Source organism: Megascapheus bottae, chromosome 5 (genome assembly GCF_031878675.1).
Source record: "Megascapheus bottae isolate mThoBot1 chromosome 5, mThoBot2.hap1, whole genome shotgun sequence".
NCBI lineage: Eukaryota > Metazoa > Chordata > Mammalia > Rodentia > Geomyidae > Megascapheus > Megascapheus bottae.
In genome coordinates this window covers 51,998,921-52,015,117 of record NC_143513.1, presented here as the reverse complement: position 1 = coordinate 52,015,117, position 16,197 = coordinate 51,998,921, and the positions used below count along the sequence as shown (strand labels likewise).

The 16,197-nt window shown below is 39.7% G+C and overlaps 1 protein-coding gene across 1 annotated transcript in view; it reads right to left on the bottom strand.

Moving 5' to 3' along the window:
- Dync1i1 (dynein cytoplasmic 1 intermediate chain 1) overlaps window positions 1-16,197 on the bottom strand; it is a 266,609-nt gene that overhangs the window by 20,141 nt on the left and 230,271 nt on the right. The window contains exon 15 of the mRNA XM_090333142.1: window positions 2,171-2,311. Within this exon, the coding sequence (XP_090189268.1) occupies window positions 2,171-2,311 (141 nt within the window). The remainder of the gene's footprint in view (window positions 1-2,170; window positions 2,312-16,197) is intronic.

Below are 16,197 nucleotides of genomic sequence, written 5' to 3'. Positions count from 1 at the left end.
CACATTTATTATAGCTCAGTCATTTCAACTGCAAATACAGGCATATAAACATAATAGTGAACAGTAGAAATTAGTAATGGGGAAGGAGGTAAATAGAAACTACCCTTGCATAGGAACAGCTGGTATAACCTGGTTTAAAATTCTAATAGTTTAAAAAACAACAGCAGCAACAAGACACTTCGCTGCTGTGATAATCCTTCATTCCTTCTTTTCTTCCTTTTCTTCCTCCTTCCCTCCTTCCTTCATTCCTCTATTTCCTAAACAGACATACATTTGAAAAATCATGTTCAACTTTCTAGGAGATAAAAATGATTTGAGGGTTCTAAAATATGTTGAGTTCATTGTTACACTTGAGAGTCAGACCCAATACAACTCTATTTTTATGGTGAATGCAGAATTATGTTTTCCACAAACTAAACCATTTGCACGACTTGTAATAATTTTGTTCAACTGTTTAGCTATAAAATTCTATGTCCTTGTCTTTTGATACCTATAGAAGATGAAGGGAAAAGTGTTTGAAAATTTTTAGACATATCCTTTTCCCTAAACATTATTTTAAAGTAATTTTTTTCAGTTGCGTGCAATCACTCTGGAGTTTGTAGAGCCCTCAGTCTCTCCACAGCATTGTGTCTGGGTATCACCTCAGCTCAGCTGATTTCGGATACAGAAGTCTTTCAAGTCAATCTGGAAAGCATTTTTTTTTGGGGGGGGGTCCTTTTAGTGAATTTCTTTTAGCAAATAGAAGCAATGTGATTTTAATCAATGGTGATGAAAAGACTTTGGGAAGCCATTACAATGTAAGGCAATAACATCTTTCTATTAGAAGCAATAATGTAATAAACATTTCAGCATCCCAAATGATGGGCAGTTCGCATTCCCACCCCTTTTGCTTGTTTACCAAGATGCTTCATAACAGAATGATTCCTTGTCACATAGTTTTGGGAAGTAAAAAGGAAAAAAAATAGCCTTCAATGGAAACAATTTTTCAGGTGGTTGTTTGGCAGTGGTTATAGGTGGACATACCCTTGAAGGTACAGTGAATCAATAACACTACCTCAAGGAAAACCCCATAGAAATAGCAGGAGAATTTGTTCCTCCTTCATGTCTTCCAGCTGTTGGCTTCCTAATTAAAAAGGCTGAGCTGTTTCCTGCTCGAAACACTTCAAAAGGCTTTACTCTGGGTTTCCACTCCACATAGAGTTGCAGCTCTGGGTCCTCTTACCTGCCCATTTCTATTTATAGAAACTTTTCCTGAATCAGAAATCAGGAAATGCTGTAGGGGACCATTTCAGTTCATAAACCGGAAGGACATTTGATATTCATATAAAATGTCCCCTAAACATAAAAACCTTAGTAACTAAATTAGCACCCCAATAATTCTGAGTTACTGAAAAAAAAGGAATAGACAAGGTATAAAAATTTAATATATGCAGCATGCCTTAAAGCAATTTATTTTTATTATCTACTTTCTATTTTCACTTGTGAAGGACTGTCCATGTGATATATTAAAATCTCATTTTGTGAAAAATAGAAAATACAGAGTCTGATGATTGTGTTCCAGGTCAGAGACTCTTATAAAAGCTTGCCTTTGAGTTCAATGTCTTGGAGGAAGACTCTATATCTTGGTTAAAAGAAAAAAAAATCAATCGACAGAGTCATCTTTTGTGGATCCAAACCTGAGATCGCACCTACAGCACACTTGGACAGAACAGCCTCCCGTAGAAGGCCCCATAAAAAAACCAGTGTCCAGGAAAGTGGACTTTTCCACATGTTTGTCAACACCACTCTGAAAAGTGCATGTGCCCTCCCGGGAAGGGAAAGATAAAGCACATCATTTTCAGTTTTATTTTCTTTCTTTCTCTCTGTGTGTATGGATGTGTGTGAGGGGGGAAAAAGAAAGCATTCGTAATTGTCCAGGACCTGCCACACTTTAGGGAAGGAGTGGAATGAAGTGATTTAAAGCCAATGCATGATGCCAATTCCCTTCTTGATGGACAAGGACAGGGATTCTGCGAACCCGGTGCCATGCGAGGGTCTGTCCAAAACAAAACACAAACACAAACAAACAAAACAAAACAAAATCCCCCACCAGGGTCCCTTTCGGAGGAGGGAGGTGTCCCTCCCCCACCTTCCCCTCCGCCCCCCCTCCCCCCGCGCCTGCAGCGCTCACCTCCGTGTCATTGTTGAGGTTCCAGAGGTCCAGGCGCCCCATCCCGTCCACGCAGGCGAAGAGCGCGGGATGCACCGGGGACCACATGACGTCGTACACATAGTCGGCATTGTCTTCAAAGGAGTACAGCGGCTTGTTGTGCTGTAAAGCAGAGAGACCGTGAAGACTTTGTGGCGCTGCTGCAGCCCCGGGCTGTCTACAGAGCCTAATTAAAAACTTTGCACATTCACCAAGTGTCATAAAACTTCCCGAGATGAAAGTCCTCGAGAAGGTGAACCGCAGCTTTAATGTGACTACGACTGTCCGGTTGGCATAAATAAATACCTGGAGGTGGGGTGGGTGGGGGTGGGGGCATCATGAGGGGATCCGGGGGTGGGGGTGGGGGGGTTGGGTACAACAGGCCAGAGGGGGGGAAGAGGATTCAGACATGGTCTGAAGAGATTGCAGACAGGTGGACTGGCCAGCCCTTAGCTCGGAATTCTCCGGGGGTCTCTGAGAGCCTGGACCCCGAGAGTGGCCTGCAGGGGCTCAGCCAGACCCGCCGGGATGCTCTGGATGCCCGGGAGGTCTCTGCATGGAAGGCGACGCCTGCCACCTCACGGTCAACTCTTGTTACTGCAACAGCTGCTGTTGCTGCTGCCTCCCTTGGTCCAACTTTAGGCCAAACTCTTAGCCGAAGGGAATAGGGGAGAATATTTTCAAAAGCAGGAGGTGGAAAACTCGCCGTTCTAAGACCTAAGTCTCTCTAGACGGACTTAGTTCACCCCAGGCGGCGGCACCGCTGTGGCTCCTTGTTGTCACACGCCTGAACTTGCAACAAAGAGGAGCATGCGGAATTCCTAGATCCCTCAGTGTTTCCAAGAACCCTACAAGTCAGGTTCAGAGGGGAAAATGTAGGAATACTCCCACTGCATACAAATGCTTCCACTCCAGTGGAATACAATAAATTAAAATGGCGCTCTTGATTTCCAGTGAATATTGTCACATCAAAATAGCATAGAAGTCACAGGCAAGTTTGAAAGTACACCAGAAATAAAACGTAATTGGACTTTATGAATTATTCATTCCATCTGGGTTGTCTTATTCTAATTTCTGCATAATGGCCTTACTAATCCCTGATCAATTAATGTAAAATGAAATTTAAATGATAATGAAAGCCCCAGAGATAAAAGAAATTAAGTCTTCTTATATCCTCTGACAGAAATCTAAACAATGGGGGTTCCCCCCCACCAAAGTCTTCTTCATCCAGTCAGCTGTCTGTACTTTCTTCATGGGTTCTTGCAAATGCCTGTACAGTCCAGAGCAGTAAGATCAAGAAAAGATAATATGCAGTGTAACAACCAAATTGATTCTGCACCCGATGTTTGAAGAACAGACTAAGAAATCAGCTGTTAATATCGGGACAACCTCCCCACATGTTGTGTTTGTGAATGTGAAATGACGTGTAAAACTCCACGTGAGAAAATAATGTAAGTTCTGTAATTTAAGTATAATTAAAATTTTTCTTAAGGTACTAACTATATGTGATTTCTTTTTTCTGCATTTACATTGAAAAAGAAATCACTGCTTTGAAGCAAACAAAATTTTAGCACATTGAGGCAACACAGAAGTTTTTAGATGGCCACTGTGTGTTTAATTCTAAAGACACATTGTTTTTTTCTCTCAGAAGTATCTGTTGGAAGGTATAATTCTAAAAAAGAACATATGACATAGAGGTAGCAAGAAGAAAAGAGTAAATACTAGGATTACAACTTGGTATTATATTAATCTGTAATTCTTTTGTGCCTAAACAATGTTTTATCTACTATAATGCATGGAGGTTTGAAGTGTAGATTATTTTTTCCATTTCAGTAGACTAGGTAATTCATAGTTTTTTTCTAGAAAATTTGAATATCAAATGATTGTTGAAAATAAAGCAATTATGCCATTTTTCCTGTTTACAAAGAAAAAAAAAAGAACAGTATGGAGTAGCTTATCCTTCACTGATCAGTTGTGAATATTAAACTCTAACTATTTATATGAAATTCTTGATTTAATAATTAAAGACATACATATTTAACAAGGTCAATTCTTAGTGTCCTCTCCCATTCATCCACAAGATCTCAGGGTCAGAGGCTTGCATATGGATGCATATAATTCAGTACACACACAATACAATGTAATACACAGGCAACAAACACATGACATTTCTGACAAGCTTGTTTCAATCCATTAACAGCCTATCCAGCTTGAAACAATCATTTTCAAGGAGTTGATATTATTTGGTAAATTAATTCCTTTAATACAGTATCATGTTAATCTTTAGTGTAATCCTTCCCTCCCTCCCTCCCTTCTTTCCTTCCTTCTTTCCTCCCTCCCTCCCTTTCTTCCTTCCTTCCTTCCTTGCTTTCCTTCCTCATTCTCTGAGAAATGTCATCAAAACCATAGTGTATACTGGAGACCTTACTTTGCAAACATCTGGAAATAACTACCATTGTTACTAAAAGTTTTCTCATGTTAATATCACATTGACTGAATGCTATTATTCTTTTGCCTCCCTCCAATTTCCTTGTCACCCTTCACCCTCAGGATTGAATCTTCTAAAGTCATGATGTAAGAAACACAGGGTATGTGTTTGGATGAAGGAAAAAGATTTTTTTTTTAAATTTTCAAAAAACTCTGTTCAACCTTGATAAACTTACAAGTTGGTAAAGCTTTGAGAAGGACTGAAATCATTCTTAATATAGTAAGTATACACCATTATATGTGACTATAGGTCACATTTACAAACTTATGGCTCCCAGGTCATCACAGGCATGGACTATAAAAGGCAAATTCTATTTTAAAGTAGCACTATTTTGAATCTTAATTTTACTTTGTTTAATAAATGGATCATGCCACTCTATTTTAATTGGACTGCAAGGAGAATCTAAAACCTTAAAAGTCTGCTTCAAATACTTAATACAAAAATGTTATAGAAAGACATTTATCAAGAAATATTAACATTTTCCTTTTTGGTTATGTCAACAGCAGTAAGTCCCAAAGATTCTGTGTTTGAATTTGTGAAATATAATGATTTTTAGAATAATAGGGTGTCGAGACAAATGATTTTGGTGAGGAATTAGATAATAGCATTTGTATATGTTAAAACCACAGAAGCTTCCAGGTTTTAAATGTTTACCCTGTAAAATACTCAGAGCCATTTATTTAACTAAATATTGTTTCCCTGTATGTCATTGCAGAAAGCGTCTTGAAAAGCAATCTAGTTTCACCAGACAGATGATCTTCCTTTTCCTGTGACTTTCTTATTCTAGGACAGTGTTTAAATCAGCAAAGTGTTGGGGAGAAAAGAAGGAGGAGGAGGAACTGAAGGAGGAAGAGGAGAGGAGGAGGAAGAGGAGGAGGAGGAGGAAGAGGAGGAGGAGGAGGAAGAGGAGGAGGAGGAAAAAGAAGTTATCAGTCACAAGCTGCTACCTGTGTGGCACAGACTAGGGAAAGGAAGCTGCTATGCCCTGTATTTTAGTGGAGTCTCCAGAGCCTTGCCAGCATTGAGAAGCAGCTCAGCTTGATCTTAATACTTGACTTTCAAACAAAGCAAAGAAGTGGGCGACCATCCATCTCCCAGACAGATGTGAAGGACAGGGAAGGGGGTTTATTGTGTGCTTGATACACACATTGTCTAATTTAATCCGTAGAAAATCTCTGCAAGGTAGATGATATTTACAGAAAAGAAAATTATAGTTCAGAAAAGTTAGTAACTTTCCCAAGGCCAGGAGAGTGTTAGGAGGTGGGGTTGGGTTTGGCTTTCAGGTTTTCTAGTTGTTAAGTACATCCTCTAGGCCTAGAAACTACAGGTCCCTCTGTGGGGTCTTCAGGCTGCACAGAGAAAGTGATAGATCTTTACTTTCTTATTCATTTCAATCAACATTTACTAAGCATTAACTAAGCAATTTGGAACACCAATTAAAAAAACATTGCAGTCAAGCCAGGCACTGGGGGTTCTCACCTGTAACCTTAGTACTCAGGAGGCTGAGATCTGAGGATCACAGTTCTAAACCAGCTGAGGCAAGAAAGTCTATGTCTTTTCTCTCCAATAAAAACTATTCAGAAAGATCCAGAAGTAGTGCTGTGACTCAAGTGTTAAAGTGCTGGCCTTGAACACAAAAAAGCTGAGGATCAGTCCAAACCCCAAGTTCAAGCCCCAGGGCTGGTAAAAAAAAAAAGTGCAGTCAGGATATTTATTTCCTTTCTTGAGCCTGTTGTTGGCAGTACTGAGATGTTTAGCCTGCTTTGGTTGTTTGTCTCTTTGGGTTTTCTTGTTCATGAACTGTTTTTTGGCCAATGCTAGTCCTCTACCATTTGGGTTCTGGTGGTTAATTGCAGATAAGAGTCTCATAGACTTTCCTGCAGAGTGGCCTTAAACCTCAATCCTCAAATCTCAGCTTCCTGAGTTGTTTAGGATTATAGGCTGTTAGCATCCTTTTGCAACAACAGCATCTTAGAAGGACAAACATTTTTTTTTTCTCCCCAAAGCTGGAAATGGGATAGGATTGGTCCATTAGCCAGCAGGCTAGGCCTTGGAGCATAGAATCAAAGGAACTAGAAGGCAAAGGTCTGGCTCCAGTTTATTGACAGGAGGGATAAAGGTAGCAACTGAAAAAAATTGAAATGAGGTATAGTACTGGAAAAATTTCATCTAATATACTTAGATCTTAGTTGGCTAACCGTTAGATAGATGGAAATCTGTAGCCCCAACCTGCAGGCTTCCTACATTCATTTTACAAGTCTACAATCATTCTATGATGTTACTTCAGCACAAAGAAAATGGAAAAAAGCATGGGAAGATTTTTCTTTTTAAATTTTGCATTATTCAAAGGTACAAGTCCTATTAAATTCATTTTCCTTGATATTTTGAGAATTCATATCATGATTCACACAATGTTTGGTAATCTTAGTGATTTTCTTTGTATTTAATTAAAATACTCATCTAAGAATGCTGTAGGATAGTTTTTCATAAAAAAGTTTGTCATTATGAAAGGAGTGTATTTTCTTTTTTGATCAAGTTAAATCTTAAATTTTTATCAGAGGCAGGTAGTGAACTCTGCTTTAAATATGAAATTTAACAACATCCAATGACATTTTCTAGTAAAAATTTGATCTCTAGAAGCCTTGATTTTATAATTTGGAAATGAGTATTTTCTCATTCACTTAACTCTAAAATGATCTAAGTTTACTTTTGATTTCTGATAAATGATATATGCCCAAATCATATTCTAGAGAATATAGTAGTTATTTTCTTCTACATTATTTTCCACTTATCAGGCACCTCTATGCATTCCAACTAGATGGAGAGCTTGGAAAGCTAGTGAACAGAAAGATTTGTGTTAAAGTATTTTAAATACCCACAAATGCTGTGGTTCTCAAGGTTACTTTTGTCTCTGATCAGCTTTCAAGATTTGGTAGAAGTGGTTACCCAAACCACGGAATTTTCTTCTTAAGTGGAGGGGCAGTGTAGCAGGGGTAATACATACACAAGGAGGGGGGGAGAGAAGGGGCAGAATAAAACTAACAGTAAAATTACTGACTTTTAATGATTATATAAATGGAAAAGAAATGAACTGCTGTCTTGATGACTGTATCCTGTTAGAGGAAAATGATGACCAAAACAATAAACAATGAATAATATGAAAATGTCCTTTAAAACTGCCATGTGGGCTCCTGTAAAGTAATTAAAATAAATAAGCAGCTAGTTCTTCCAGGAAACAGCAAAATGTGAGACCATGGTTTCACTTAAAAAAGAAAAAACCCCAAACACCAAAAGATCCCAAAACTTCAGGCTCACACAAAATGGATGTCTCTCCCATAAAAAGAAAGTGGTTAAACAAACAAATAAGCCAAAACCAAAATTTAAAAAATCAGCTCTCTTGGCTGAAGTGATGTGGCAAATTTGATACAATCACTGGAACACTTCATTTGCAAGTTGATTCCAGATCCTTCTAAATGTACAAAGTATTCAATATTTCTAAAATTTCAGTAGTCTATTATTAAACAACAAATCTGATGCCTATATGATAGATACCTATTTCTGACAGGGTCAGAAGTTCAAATTAGACCCAATAATATATTCCACACTGAATATAAAGAGTAGGCCTATTCTTTGCATGCTTTAACCAAAACCACGTAAAGACTTTAATCTGAATGAGTTAATTTACAGCAATTTGAAAACAGGCTATGGGAGTCCAAGAATGTGGCATACTTCTCTAGATAAATGTAGATGATTTGCTACAGAAAAAAAAAAAAAAGAAAAACCACATGAAAGATGTTCTTTGTTGCTCTTCCTACCTGTACAGCTGATTTGCATGGAAGAATCCTCCTAATCCAGGAGGCGCCACCAATAAAGAGGCTAATTATCTATATAAAAGAATGTATACATATTCACAGGTTTTGACTGGTAGGTGAGTGCTTAAAGCCATGGGGAAAAAAAGCTATAAGCTTCGTTTAATTCATAAAAGGATTGTTTCCCACACTGACGTGATTTTTATGAATAGTAGCGCCACCTAAAGGTTCTCTTTTTAAGCTGAGATTTTAACAACACATCTATGTAGAAACAGTGGTGAAACAGGAAATAGGTGGGGATCCTGTTTTGAATGGGCTCTTCCTTTCATCCCAACTGCCATGCGCTAACTTCGTGCTCCCAAACCCAATCCAGTTGAGTTGGCTCTTTGCAATGGAGGTGGCTGTACTCTCAACTAGAGTTCTCTTTCTGGACTGCTATGCTCTTTTTTATTTAATTGTGTTTTATTGTTGGGATAATGTATAGGGGTTTACAGTTACATTTATCAGGTAATGTGTACATTACTTCTCCAACCTTGATACCCCTTCTCATTTTTCCCCCTTTCCCTGCCCCTACCCCCCTTCCAGTCATCTTGTTTTCCTCCTCCCTTCCCTATTTCAAATAACAAATAGACATATATGCAATATGCCAGGTAACAAAGTCAGATATAGTAACCACATGAGATTAACTGTAAGTAGAAAAAAAACGAGAAAAGAAATAACCTCCCATAAAAACAACACTCACAGAGATCTTTATCTTTGTTTCCATATCCTAGAGTTCATCACCCCATTCATAAGGAAATGGAAAGGCTCGGAAAAAGTCATATTAAGTAAAGCAAGCCAGACCCAAAGGAACATAGGGTTCATGGCTTTCCTCATTTGTAATAATTAGTACTCATCTAGGATTCTCCTAGCAGAGATCACAATAGCTCAAAAGCTATGTACATATGGTCATACAAGATGAGATTAAACAAAATGCTATGCTCTTCTGGAAAGATCTTAGGGGCAGAAGAAGTTGTGTCTGCTCCAACTCTATTACTAGCATGATTGAGTGACTTCATAGCCAACACCTTATTAGTTAGACAAAGCAGCATTCTGTGTCTTCACAATTGTTAGGCTTAGAGGCTATTAGGCTAGAGACAGAAAGGAAGAGGTAGATACTGATATTTCTACATAAAAGAAGTAACATTTAGGTAAATTATTTTATGTGTCAGTACAAGGGACATTTCTTAAACTTTCAAGGTGAGTTTTTGGTAACTCCTGTGGCTCCTGGTATATGACTGTAACATATCACATATTTTATCTAGTACTAGTCTTCATGACACTCTTATTTATTTATTTATTTTATTTTTTATTTTTATTTAACATTTTTTGGGGGCCTTGAATTCTGGGCCTGGGCATTATCCCTAAGCTCTTCAGCACAAGATTACCACCCTACCCCTTACCCTACAGCTCCACTTCCCATTTTCTAGTGATTAATTGGACATAAAATCTTACCCATGTTCTTTAGTTCCCAGGCTGGCTTTGAACCGTGATTCTCAGATCTCAGTCTCCTGAGTAGCTAGGATTACAGGTGTAAGCCACCACACCTGGCACTCTTATTTATTTTTATCCTTTTTTTTGCCAGTCCTGGGCTTGAGCTCTGTCCTTGGACTTTCTCAAGGCTAGGGCTCTACCACTTGAGCCTCAGCACCACTTCTGGCTTTTTTCTATGTATGCTAAGCAAGCACTCAACCACTAGGCCAAACTCCCAACCCATGTATTTTAACGATAAGAAAAACTCAGCATGGAGCATCTCAAATAGCAGAAGTTCAAAACATCTTGCTCAAATGTAGAATATATATGATATATATATTCTTCTTATTTTACAGCATATTTGATTATTACATTGTTTCATTGAAACAGTTGCTATTCATTTCAATTCAAGAGGCAAAACCTGAGCAAAATGTGAGTGGCTTTGGGACAATAACACAGATTGCTTTCTTTTTTGGCTGTGTTTGGGCTCAGGGACTGAGCACTGTCCTTCGGTTTTCTCAAGGTTAGAGCTCTACCACTTGAGCCTCAGCACCACTTCTGGCTTTTTTTCTATGTATATGGTATTGGAATCAAACTTGGGTCTTCATGCATGCTAGGCAAGCACTCTACCACTAGGCCAAACTCCTGGCCCTCAAAGAATGCTTTTATGCCATAGATAATTTGCACAGTTCAGAGGTCACAGAAGGCTGGTCAAGTGGCCCCACAACACTTTAATCCAAAAACATACAGATGCAAAGATGAGTTTTATATTCTTTCAACATTTAGACAATCAGACCAAGGTGTAATTCATGAGATTTTTCCATTCTAATTCACTAGACTCTGCTGAGTGAATCAGGGGAGGAGTATCTAAACGTAATGGTTTGGTGGGCAGCAAAAGAAAGGATTCACCAAGCTCTTCCTTCTTGCAGAATGGAACTCTCTGGTCAGCTGGATGAATTTTAAGTCTCAAAAGTATTTGTAGTTATATGAATTATTCACACATGGCTGCATAAATATTCAACAGCCAAAGGCATATGTTGATGGGTGAGTGTTGAGGAGGGGGAATGGGGTGGAGTTAGTGGTGAAGGACCGGAAGTATGAGTACAGGTCAAGTCTGGAGGTGACTTTATGATTGCATTTTTGTGGTTTCTTTCGAAGTCTTCTCCTTGGGTGAGCTTAGAAAAGGAATAAGGAAAAGAATAATATGGTGTATGCACAGGGGGTAGAATTTGATGACTGATCCCAATAGCTTTATCAAAAGCCAATTTTAATGTTTGCTGTCTTTTGTAAAGAAGGAACAGGGAGGGGTTGGGGGAGGGGGGAGGAGTGAAAATGGAGCTATAGGGGAAAAATAAGTCAGATATCACCTGAATATGCTAATGGGTCAGAAAGGCAGTCAGCAGGGCTCTGGGGTTGCGTAAAGGTGTTCCCTATTATCCACTCAATGTTTCTGCAGTAACCTCTTGATTATAATAATCGTGTGTGTGTGTGTGTATGTGTGTGTGTGTGTGTGCGCGTGCGCACGTGCGTGCATGCCAGCTCGACCTAGGGCCTGAATGTGTAGCCTGAACATTGCTCTGGTTTTGGTGCTCAAGGGCTTTAACACTTTGAGCCATAGCTCCACATTTTGCCTTCTGGCAGTTCACTGAAGATAGGAGTCTCCCGGATGCTAGGTCCACCTAGGAAAAATGGCTCCCTCCTTTGTTCTCCCTTGGGGTATGTTGCAGAGTGCACGTGCATGCGCGCACCCACAGGGCCCTTGCATAGAACTTCCTGTCCCCATCCAGTTAATTGGCCCACCTGGGGGCAGAGGGAGGTGCCCCAGGCTCAGAGGTCGTCCTAAGCTGCGGGCCACACCTCCTTCCCCTCCATATCGTCCATCTCCATCATTAGTTTCCCCCTTACTTCCTCCCCTTTTCCCTACCCCTTTCCCTCCCCTGGCAACTTTCCTTTCACCCCCTCTGCACTCCTTTCACCCCCTGCACCCTCCATCTTGTGCAGGCTGGCAGTATGCTCTCCTCCCAAATAGCTCTTTTCTGCCTGAACCATGTGGTGGTCCCCTTTTCGGTTAATCTTACAAGGGGCATTCCCATCTGGGCTGGTTTCAAATGGCGACCCTCAGATCTCAGCCTCCTGAGTAGTTAGGATTACAGGCTTGAGCCATCAATGCCTGGCTCTTCTTGTCTATTTTAAGTATCAGAAACTGTAATAGCTAAGACTTTAACCTGTTTATTTATTTATTTATTTTTACTGTTTTTCTCATAGCTTGAGTATGTAACAACTTGCTAGTTATGCGCAGGGTTTTTTCTTTCAACTCCATCATCTTTGCAGATGTTTCTATCTCAGTTTAAGATAACCTGTCCTTTATCAAAATACCTATTTCAGATAAAATATACAGGAACATTAATCCAAAAGGACCTACGGAGTTCCTAACATTGGCCTCCATTTTGATAATAGAAAGACAAGATCCGACTCTGCTCTTAAGCAGCAACAATCTAGGAAGGAAATCGTAAATTATGAAATAGTAACATAAGAAACTTATTTATTGAGGAACTGCTTTCTTACTTTGTTTCAAAATGATTTACAGCATCTTCCAAATTAAGAATACTGCAATATTAAGGACAAACACATAACAGAGAGTTCTAAAGAAGGCAGGTAGACTAGACAGCTATTATGTGGATCCTGGGATAAGCTGATTATTACAATCTTTTGCTGAAGTAGCTCTAAATTTCCTGATAACTAAAACAAAAGGGAAAATACATTGTATTAGGAGGAGGCGCATAAATTTTTACTGTTTAAAGAAAGGAAGAATATAAATTCCTTCTCAAAGACATAAACTCAGGTAGGAATTTACCTTGTCTGTGAATCCCTGGAAAATAGACTTGCTCTTTGCTCTGTTTATACCAGAGAGAGAGAGAGAGAGAGAGAGAGAGAGAGAGAGAGAGAGAGAGAGAGAGAGAGAGAGAGAGAGAGAGAGAGAGGGAGGGAGGGAGGGAGGGAGGGAGGGAGGGAGGGAGGGAGAGAGAGAGAGAGAGAGAGAGAGACAGAGAGAGAGACAGAGAGAGAGAGAGAGAGAGAGACAGAGAGACAGAGAGAGAGAGAGAGAGAGAGACAGAGAGAGAGAGACAGAGAGAGAGAGAGAGACAGAGAGAGAGAGAGACAGAGACAAAGACAGAACAAATATGTAGCCAGGTGCTAAATTCTATGGAGCAGTTGTTAGGTGCCAGAGGAATTCAAGGATTGGAAGTGGTGGTGATATGCTAAGGGGTGCCACGGTCTGATGTGGTCAAAAGAGGTATTACATCCGACAGGTGAGAAAACCTGCTTTGAAAACTGCTTAAGCTTTGATAGGAGGGGAAGGGAGACAATTAAGAGGGAGAAAGAGAACATGCCAAAACCTGGCTCCATATGCCAGGGTAGCATTCTCCCATAGATGTCAAGGTGAGAGTCCTAAGAGGCAGGGAAGATTTGTCTGAAAGGATAAAACAATAACTTTGGTTCAGGGTAAGAGGGGAGGGAAGAGCATGTTGTAGAAGTTATGTGTATATGGGTGGTTTGGGGAGAGATTTCTTCATTCAGTAAGCTACTGGTTTATTACATATACATTGGTAAATGTTCTAAACAGATTCAGAGATGTTTGAAATGCACAAGGCTGTTTTCAGTTTTTCTAGATAAAGACAACTAGATGAGGGATACTATTAATGAAGTGAAAGAAAGAATAGATAGGAGAAGAAAATCTGAGTAAGATGGCAAACATGTACCTTTGAATGTCTGGAAATAGTGCTTGCATTATGCAGGTAACAGCAATGCAGTTCTGGAATGGAAAAAGAGGACAGGCTTGAAATCTGGGCTAAGGAATCGCTCATAGAAGATATTGAAGGAGAAAGGAAGATATCAGGGAGGAGAAAAATAGGGCTGGTGGTGGAAATTTTGAGTCATTAAACAAGTAGACCAGTAGAATGAAGTGAATTGAACCACTGAAGATGCAGCAAGGAGAACAGAAACTGGGATTGGAGAAGGGACAAGAATAAGTGATGGCTCATCAGATATAAGTAGAATGCTAAGGAGAAGATTTGCGCTTGTCCTAGGTTTACTGATGATCTTTGAGAGAGAAGGAATGAAAGAGTAGAGTCAGGGAGGGGTTGGAAAATGTGGCAGGGGCCATTGTAGATGCACACTGGTTCTTTGAGTAGTCTGGAAAGCTAACATGGATGTCAGGATATGTCAGTGATACTTTAGGTCAATCAATCTCCAACCAATAACTGCCAAGAAGATCCCGATCCCAGGCTTTCTTTAGTATTTTCTCATCTACCCATTTGCCACATAGATGAAACATCCTTGACATTTTGGACTACTTATCTCAAGCAATTGATATAAAACCTGACAAACAGAAGGCAGACTGGTTATATATTGAAAGTAGATGATACAAAAGAAAGTCTCTGAGTTCAGTTCCATTACTGCCTGACATCAGTGAATAGAATCTTTTATCTTCCCGTGGTTCCTTCTTCTCAAATGGAGCATTGCGCCTCTATATTTCCTGTTGCATTTCTATTTAAAATACTTCTTGGTTTACTTTGTAGCAAGCTGCTTTGGTAGCTTATTTCCTTATTCTACTTTCGTAAGATCTAATTTCTGCTTGAAGGTCACCATCGCTGGCTATAATAATGAGGCTTTCAGAACATTTGTACATCATGAGGAAGGAACCAGAATTAGGAGACTTGAACAGGAAAGTTATATGTAAAATAGCAATTTAAAAAATCCCACTTGTGAATTGGGTGGTACAAAAATCAGCCATGAAAGTTTTCTGTACTCTAGGGTGCAGTGTCTCACACCTATAATCCTAGCTACTCAGGAGGCTGAGATCTGAGGATCAAGGTTCAAAGCCAGCCCCAAAGTCCATGAGACCCTTATCTCCAATTAATCATCAGAAGACCAGAAGTGATGCTGTGGATCCAGGCGTAGGGCAGTAGTCTGGAACTGAAGAGCTCAGGGACAGTGCCCAGAGTTCAAGTTCCATAACAGACAAAAAAAAACAGTTTTCTGTAGATATTAAATAGAAGTAGTTAAATAATTGGTAACTTTTAACTCATTAAAACAAAATTTATCCTCTGACTTAAAAGCAGAAATATAAACCCAAAGATTCTTTATGACACATAAAAGCAGAACAGTAAACTAACTACAATGAAGCATGAATCCAAATTAACACCACACACATGTAATTGGACATCTTACTCAGTAAGTGGTGAAGGTGGGTACCATGAGGAAATGCCCCCCAAATTCAGCATCTCCTCTCTCACATCAACCACTTTGCATCGATTCACTTTCCCTCAACATCCATGGGTCCTCTGGAGTTCTGCTGCCCCAGGAGGCAGCCTTGAAATGATCAAAGCACCTTGGGTACTAGGTTGGGGGTGGTAATGATGAAAAGAGCGCACATGAAACTCATAATAACTAACATAAAAATCGGGGAGTCCATAAACAAGGGTTAAGTGCCTTGCTTATAGTAGTCTTAGCTTTTATTACAGGAAGAATTGAATCCCTTCTAAAATTCATACATTGAATTAGCTGTGGTGACTTAGAATGTGACTACTGTATTTGGAAATAAGGTCTTTAAAGAAGCAGTTGAGTTTTAGTTACCCTTATTGATGGGCTGTAAGCCAGTGTTAGTAGTGCTCTGAGAAGGAGGAAAGACCTTTGGAAGACACAAGGAGAAATGCACTGAGAAGAAAACCGAGCTGATGACACTTGACTTCAGCCTCCAGACTTCCAGAAAGATATTTCTGCTACTGAATCTACCCTGTGGTATTTTTTCATAGCAGCTCTAGCAAATGAATAGAGTTTTCTTGATCTCAATAGCACACAAGTACACACACACACACACACACACACACACACACACACGCACGCACACGCACACACACAAACATACACACATACACGCACACGCACACACACAAACACACACACACACACACACACACGCACACACACACGTACATTTATGGATAATTATAGGATGGTGCCTGAACTACCTTGCTCCTTTGTGATCAGTGACGGTTACTCTTCCATTGGCTTGATGAGGCCTTTCTCTGAAAGAGGCCAGTTACTTGTAATGAATAAAAATCACATGCCCCTTTCTGGAAACAGCAGTGTCTTTATGTTTTCCAAAATAGTGTCCCATCATACCTACAGTTTAGAAA